Below are 7,993 nucleotides of genomic sequence, written 5' to 3' on the forward strand. Positions count from 1 at the left end.
ATCAATCAATGCCAGATTGCAAGTTTCACGGAATTTTTCCCCAAAAAAAAAAAAAAAAAAAAAAAAAAAAAAAAAAAAAAAAAAAAAACCGTTGCTTAACAAATACGTTTAAAAAAAAAACCGCAAATGGCGGAACGACAACAAACCATTCGAAAAAAAAAAATCGCGCCTTCCTTTTATTTTTTTAAAATTTATCGATCGATTCGATAGATCGAGATTCGACTCCAAAAAAAAAAATTACAAACTTATATCGAAATTCAAATTATTAGAATTCGAATCCTTTCATTATTTATTACAAGAAGTGAGGAGAAATTTACAAAAAGTCACGAATTCGATCCATCGATTTATCGATCGAACAATCGATCAATCGATTTCTCTCGTTTGTTTCGATTATTTTTTTAATCGAACTATTATTATTACTAAGTTTCGCTTTTAATCGAAACGAATTTTCATGACGTGTTTATTATTAACCCAACCTCAACCCGATTCCCTGCGAAATCATCCCGTTTTAGGGATTTCGGAAATCCATTCTAGAATGTTTTAGTAAACTAATCAATCGCAATCTAGATTAAATCGTTAAAATTTCGATGAGTAACTCGTAAGAGAAACAAACGAGAGAAACCCCCAAAAAAAAAAGAAAAGAAATTATTATTTTTTTTTACCAGATTATCAGTATTCCATGAGTTTTTTGATTCCCTCGAAACACCTCCATATCGTGGGGAGGTAAAAGGGTTCGAAAACGTGGGGGAAAGGCGTGTCGAAACCCGTCACTCTCATTATGGGTGCTTCCAAATGTAAAAAACATTCTCTCTGTATGGTGGCAACGATTTCGGAACCGAAACCGCACGTTTGTTGCGCTTCGTGAGCAACCAAAATCCTTCCAGTTTTCTTCACCGACTGAAACATTAAATAAAAACGAATCAATCGGATAAATATTAATAATAATAATAATAATAATAATAAATCATTGTTATTACGTAATAATAATAATAAAAAAAAATTGCAATATTGAAAGTTCAATGAGTTGTTGTTTGTTGTTGTAGCAAATGATTTTTAACGTTACAATTAGTTGTGCGTTTTAAAACTTTAAAAAGAAGTCAATCAACTCTCAATTATCGACAAAGGTGACAAAAAAACCCTAGCCTACATTATTATTATTATTATTATTATTATTATTATTATTTTTAATGCATGAACGGATAAGAATTTTTTTTTTTCAAAATCAAAACGATTGTAAAATAGTGAAAACAAAACTTTTTAAAAAAATAAAATTTTTTTTTATTTATTATCTAACAAGGACGAAGTGAACCAATTCGACGAAATCTTACATCAGATAAATTTATTATTATTATTATTATTATTTAGTTAACAACAATTATTTTTGACCTTCTTTACACGCACACGCACACACTCACATTCCGACGGATAAGAAAAAAATAAAATTAAAATTAAAAAAATGGCGGTAATAAATTATTATAATATTAAATATTTGTTTCAACTGTGAAAATAAAATGGAAAACAATTAAAAAACTTTAAAAATTTATTACAGTTATTAAAAGAAAATTAATAACGACGATAATGATAATGATGATGATGATGATAATAATAATAATAATAATAAATTTAAAAAAAAAAAAAAAAAAAAATTCACAGAGATTCTGAAGTTCAAGGTTCACTTTTAGTGGCATAACGATGATAATGCGATACGGAAATCACATGTTTTACATTGTAGGCCTAATTATAATAATTTATTGATTTAATTTTATTCCCCTCCTACTCCCCCCCCCCAAAAAAAAATAAAAAAAAACTTACTTCGATAACTAAATCTTCATCCCAAGGTAGAATTGACATAAGATCTATAACCTCACAGCTGACTCCCAATTTTTCTTTAGCTAATTCGGCAACTTCTCTAAGCACGTGAATTTGCGTTCCCCAACCGACGACGGTGACATCTTTTCCTACAATTACATAATTATATTGTTATCTTTGATAATGATAATGAGAATGCATGTAATTTATTATGTTTAACTTTCGACTTTGTTTATCACCTGGCACTAATATTTCAGCTTTGCCAATGGGAATTTCATAATCGCCATCTGGCACATCATCTGTGGCACCTCTATACAATACTTTCGGTTCGAAAAATAAACATGGATCTTTATCCCTTATGCAACTTAAAAGTAGTCCTTTAGCTGTGTAAGCACCCCTTGGAACGACAACTTTTAAACCTGGAGTGTGAGCGAAATAACTTTCAACACTTTGGGAATGATAACAAGCTCCATGACCTACTGCTGCACATGGTGCTCTAAAAGTTAATGCTCCACATTCGAAAAGATTACCACTTCTATATCTGTATTTGGCAGCTTCATTGACAATCTGAAAAATAATAAAAAAAAGATTTATAGTGGAAAAGTTTTTTAATAAATTATTAACACAAAATGAAAAACACACAAATCGATATGAAAAGCAAATAAATCAAATTCTACTAAAAAAATTTATCGTTACCTGATCGAAAGCTGGAAATATGTAATCAGCAAATTGTATTTCTGCAATAGCTGTAGCACCTGTTACGGCTACACCAATGCCGAATCCAGCTATACCTTGTTCACAGAGAGGAGTGTTAAACACTCTTTCTGCACCATATTTTTCTCTTAGTCCTAAAGAACATCTAAATACACCTCCAAAAGCTACATCTTCACCGAAAACAACTAAAATACAAACTCATGCTAAAAAACACACTAGCATACTAGCATAAAAACTAAAAAAACTCATAAAACAAAATAACAAGCTTTAATTATTCTACTTTACTTTTATTCAGTGCTTATACTTACGAGCAGTTTTATCCGTTTCTAATGCAATATCTAATGCACTATTGATGGCTTGAAACATATTTATTTTTGTCACCTTTTCTAAAATGAAAAAAATTAAAGATTTTCATATTTTCACCTATTAAAAAGGAATCATTAGAAAAAAAAAAAAAAAAAAAATGTATTACAAGGAAAAAATAAGTAGCATTGTTCATTAATTGATAAAATTTAGATTCGTTATCAAGGTTTTTCACCGATGAAATTATTTTTATTAAATTTAAATTACCTGTAAAAGTTTTTTCCTCTGTGTAATATTTAAAATGAGCAAATCTCGCCTGTTGAAGTGATATTTCATTTTTAAAATTTTTTTCTACCCGTTTTACTTTTAATACATTCACCAAACTGTGAAAAAAGCGGACATTTTTTTGAGGGAACACCGCCATTTTTATAACAAGTGGTTTTTGCTGAATCGTTGCCACGTTTAATTTTACTGACACGTTAATTTATCTTACACGTAATTTCGAACACATGGTGTTTACACATTAATTAATTATTTTTTTTTTTTAATAATGTCTTTCAAAAGAGATGGAAATGATACAAATTTGCTGAAAAATCTTCAGCACAGAAGAGTTATTGAAATATTGGGAGATTATATTCCCAATGATGAAGCATTACTACTGAGTAATGGAAAGTAAGTTTCGTACGACTCAAAATCAAAAATGAAGGCATTAAAAGAAAAAAAAAATTATTATTTTGTAGCATTAATAGATAGATAAAACATTAATACTTTAATTTCAGACTTACTTGTACAGTTTGTTCGAAAAGACCTATATTTGACACAATTCAAATGCTATCTTTGCACAGAAAAGGAAAGAAACATTTATTTGGTATGTTATTCATATAAGGCATTTTAATGAATGGAATATTTTTTTTTTTAATGTCCTCACTTTGTTTAATTGTAGAGTTAAGTTTGTACCTACAGCAAAAAGGAGATTTAGAATATAAACAGGCAAAACAAACTCAAAAAAGTTTTCTTAAGACTGATCAAATATCGATTGAAGCTGACACGACATCATCTGCAAACATGATAGGATGCCCTAAAAGTATATCGAAAAGAAAAAGATTGGGGGGATTAATGGGGAGAAAATTTGTTTTGGATATAACAGAATCTTGTGCCAAAATAAAAAACAGTTTTAAACCACCCACAGTAGTGACATCTTCTGCTAATTCACAAGTTCGAAAATATTTAAAAAGTTTATATAGAAAAGAATCGTTAGAAAAAACCGTACACAAATTACGTGAAAATTATGGTGTTAAAAATTGTCAGAGTAAAATATGTTCCCCTGAAAAATTAGATGTTAAAAAAGGAGAAGATAAAATTGATAATTCATCAAAAAACAGACAAGATGTTAATTATCACTTGAAACTATTCGAATCTGGTTGGATACAAGATTCGAATGGAAAATGGATAAAAGATCCGAATGTGGAATTTGATTCAGACGAAGAAGAACCTCCAAAATGTCCTTAAAAACAAAAAAAAAAAAAAAAAAAAAAAAAATTTTTTTTCATTTTTAAACCATCATAGTTTTTAATTAATCTTCCCATAATGAAATTTATTCTATATAACGAATAAAAATCATTTAAAAAATTTTTTTTTCATTTTTAATTTTAGTTATTTAAAAAAAATATCGGCCTAAAAAAAATTGCTGCCATTTTGTTTTTTTTTTAATTAGCGATTATTTTTTAAACTTTTTTAAAATGGTGAAATGAATCATTCTTTGAAAAAAGTTATTATCAATAAATGTCACAAATTCATTTCCAAAAAAAATGAAGTCATTATAATAATAATAATAATAATAATAAAGAATTAAATCGAAATACATAAAAAAAATTTGTTTGCTTCTTTTACCTCCCTCTCTCTCTCTCTTTTATCCCCACCCTCCTCCCCCCAAATTTAAAAAACAAAAATTTAATTGATTAAATGTGACTTTTTCCAATCGAATAAAACCTTTTGTAGATTTTTAATACCAACACTCGAGTAATAAAATAACAAAATTTAAATAATTACCAGTAATAAAATTTTAAAAAAAAACAACAACAACGACTCATTTATTTATTTATTTAAACGATCATTTATTTATTTATTAAATATGTATATATAAAAAAAAAAAAATTATTATTATTATTATTTTTTTATAACGTTTATATATAGAAATTAAGAAAAAAAATTTTCTTTTTTTTTCTTTTTATTACCGTAATTTTAAATTTTTTTTTACAATACGGTAAAGTAAAAAAAAAAAAAAGAAAAAATCACAGATGAATTATATTCTTTCTTTTCTCTCTTACTTCTTACACAAACGTTTTTTTTTTTAACGGTTTTTATGGCTTCGTTCGTTAACTCTTGCCATATAATATTATGCGAAATAAATTATTATTATTATTATTATTACATTTCGGATAAATAAAAAGAAAATAGTTTTAATTTCAGTCTTTTAAAAAAAAAAAAAAAAAAAAATTAAATTTTGAATTAAAACGAACGTTAAGGGATTGTTTTAGTGATGCACGTGTGAGAAAAAACGCAACGACACGTGCATGTGACTCCTTCCCTTTTATTATTATTATTATTATTAATATTGTTACGTTATTTTATACAAAACAATGTTTCCGGTTTTTTCGAATGGAGTGAATAATAATGTGAGGTGAAAGTAAAAAAAAAAAAAAAAAAAAAAAAAAGAAAAAGAAAAAAAAAAAATCACGATTTCAAATTATTATTATCTAATCTTTGTTGACAACTACGTTGATGAGACTCGTTTCCCTCGGGAGGACTTAAACTCAGGGATTGTAGTATGATACGAGTTTGTGCTAGAGATCTATCGAGTCCGCATTTTCCTTCCCATCTCGCTTTTCCGGATGCGTGAGTCATCGTTAAATCTCTTTTCCATATGCTATCGCATCGTCCTTCGCAGGTGGGACATGGGCGAACGAGAGAATAACCCCCGCATTCGGAACAATCCAGGGAAACGTGTTCGTCTTGCCAGCTCACGCCGCACCTGATGACACACAAAAAAAAAAACGTATTTCCGGTTTAATAAAAGACAATAACACTCGATAATCGATTCGATTCGATTCGAGTAGTCTCTAATTAAAAATTCGGTTGAATGACATTTTTTAAAATTTTCCGTTCGCTCCCTCCCTCCCCCTCGCTCTCTCTCTCTCTCTCTTTCGTTAATTAGTTAATTATAGTTACCGCTGAATTGTATTTTAATTTTTAATCGTGGCAATAGAAAAATAATAATAATAATAATAATCTTACGTGAAACAAGAATTCAATTGGAGTCGGAGTTCTTCGATTGATAAAACGGCTTGCTCGGATTGACTCAAAAAATGATGTACGTCATCGAGAGAGCTGAGACTTTCGTAACTTCCGCGGCTCAATGCGCTCAATGCTCCGTAACTGTGACTCCGATTTATCAAATCGGTCGCCGAATGAGCTCCGAGTGGACGAACTCCGGCCAAAGACATCGGAGAAGGTACTGCGAGGAAAACCAACCGGAAAAAAAAAAACAAAAAAAAAATTTTTTCTTATATATTTGCTCTTTTATCGTCTGCTCCTTTTCATTAATTAATTAATTATTATTATCATTATTATTTTTTACTCCAGGCATTGACCTCCAGAAAGAAATGAAATTCCTTTGAGTCAATTTGAAACTAATAATAATAATAAAGAATGTCAGTGAGTTAAGAGCGGCGGCGGTGGTGGTGGTGGTTGTGGGGAAGGGAGGGTTTTTAATTTACTATTAAATTCGCATTTTACGCTTCTTATTGTTCCCAAAAAAAAAAAAAATTATTCCCGCCATTTTTGTTACCCCCCCCCCAAAAAAAACTACAAAAAACTAATTTGAATTCAACGGTCGACACATTTCAAACAAATCAATCGACATTTTTTATTTCTTATGCAAAATTTTTTTTCACGGAATCAAAACAATCGAAATTCGTTATTATTATTATTATTATTATTATTATTCGTTTCCGGTTTTTCTTTTTTTACAAAAGAGTTGCGCTTCTTTTTTTTTTTTTTTTTTTTTTGGAAAATTTAATTTTATTCATCACGCCCTAAATAAAATTTTTTTTTTCTCTTTAAACAAACAAACAAACGAAAAAAAAAAACTTACGTGATATTTTGACGCACAAATTCAAAAAAAAATTCAAAAAAAAAAGGCGCGAAAATTTTAAACTACAAACGAATTATTCAAATCTCGGAGAAGGGGTAAAACAAACCGAACCGAAATTTTATTTTGAAAAATAAAAAAAAAACGAAAAAGTTAACACGACGAAAGATGATTTCTTACTGAATAATATGCGAGACAATAATGATGATGATGATAATGATGATGATGAACGACGTCAACCGACGCACAAATTTTTCCTTCTCTCTCCCTCTCCCTCTCTCTCTCTCTTTTTTTTTTTGAGATTTGAAACGTAATTGTTACGTTAAAGTAACGGACAAAAAAAAATTTTTTTTTTTTTATCATCTTCGTCAGCATTTGAGACCTCCGTTGATGAATTTTAAAAAATTTATTATTATTATTATTATTATTATTATTATTATTATTATTATTATTATTATTATTATTATTATTCTAATGTTGATAACATTATCAATCGATCGTCGAAAGTGTGTAATATACACAAACCACCGCTTATAATAAAAACTCAAAAAAATATTCTTTGTGAAAATTTAAATAAATTATCATCATCATCATCATCATCATCATCATCACAAATGACTCTCGAGGAGGAGGAGAAGGGGGAGAGAAAGGGGGAGGTGTCCACATAAAAATTTTCGATTACGAACGTTTGATGGAACGTGAAAACAAATTTCAAAAACCGAATTTACTTATAAAAAAAAAAAAAAACAAAAAAAATTTTTTTCCAGATCGTTTCGTAAGATTTTATACGAATGCTTACGTCACTGAACACCAACCCCCTCCCTTCTCCCCCCCCAAAAAAAAAAATTTCCCTCCAGAAAATAATAAAAATAAATAAAAAAATTTCCATTTGCGTCAAAAAGTATTTTTCCCTAATTATTTTATCATCATCTACCAAATCCAAATTTCCAGTTATTTATTTATATATATATAAAAATTAATGGGGAGTCTTTCCCTCCCCCCCGGATACCGTTAAAC

General features: G+C 28.7%; 3 protein-coding genes across 3 annotated transcripts; 1 reads left to right on the forward strand and 2 right to left on the reverse strand.

Annotated features, from left to right (window-relative positions):
• Positions 1-669: 669 nt before the first annotated feature.
• Phum_PHUM578670 (2-oxoisovalerate dehydrogenase, beta subunit, putative) lies at positions 670-2,889 on the reverse strand (the record flags this gene model as incomplete). Its single annotated transcript, XM_002432209.1, has 5 exons — positions 670-897; positions 1,813-1,958; positions 2,049-2,376; positions 2,506-2,708; positions 2,832-2,889. The coding sequence occupies 5 exons, from the start codon at positions 2,887-2,889 to the stop codon at positions 670-672; spliced, it is 963 nt and encodes a 320-aa protein (XP_002432254.1).
• Positions 2,890-3,376: 487 nt separating this feature from the next.
• Phum_PHUM578680 (uncharacterized protein) lies at positions 3,377-4,403 on the forward strand (the record flags this gene model as incomplete). The annotated part of the gene is made up of 4 exons (XM_002432210.1): positions 3,377-3,498; positions 3,606-3,694; positions 3,770-4,327; positions 4,393-4,403. 4 exons carry the CDS (start codon positions 3,377-3,379, stop codon positions 4,401-4,403), a joined length of 780 nt encoding a protein of 259 aa, XP_002432255.1.
• A 1,156-nt stretch (positions 4,404-5,559) lies between these two features.
• On the reverse strand, positions 5,560-6,329 carry Phum_PHUM578690 (uncharacterized protein; the record flags this gene model as incomplete). The annotated part of the gene is made up of 2 exons (XM_002432211.1): positions 5,560-5,857; positions 6,121-6,329. 2 exons carry the CDS (start codon positions 6,327-6,329, stop codon positions 5,560-5,562), a joined length of 507 nt encoding a protein of 168 aa, XP_002432256.1.
• Positions 6,330-7,993: the final 1,664 nt, after the last annotated feature.

Source organism: Pediculus humanus, genomic scaffold (genome assembly GCF_000006295.1).
Source record: "Pediculus humanus corporis 1103172108307 genomic scaffold, whole genome shotgun sequence".
Lineage (NCBI taxonomy): Eukaryota > Metazoa > Arthropoda > Insecta > Psocodea > Pediculidae > Pediculus > Pediculus humanus.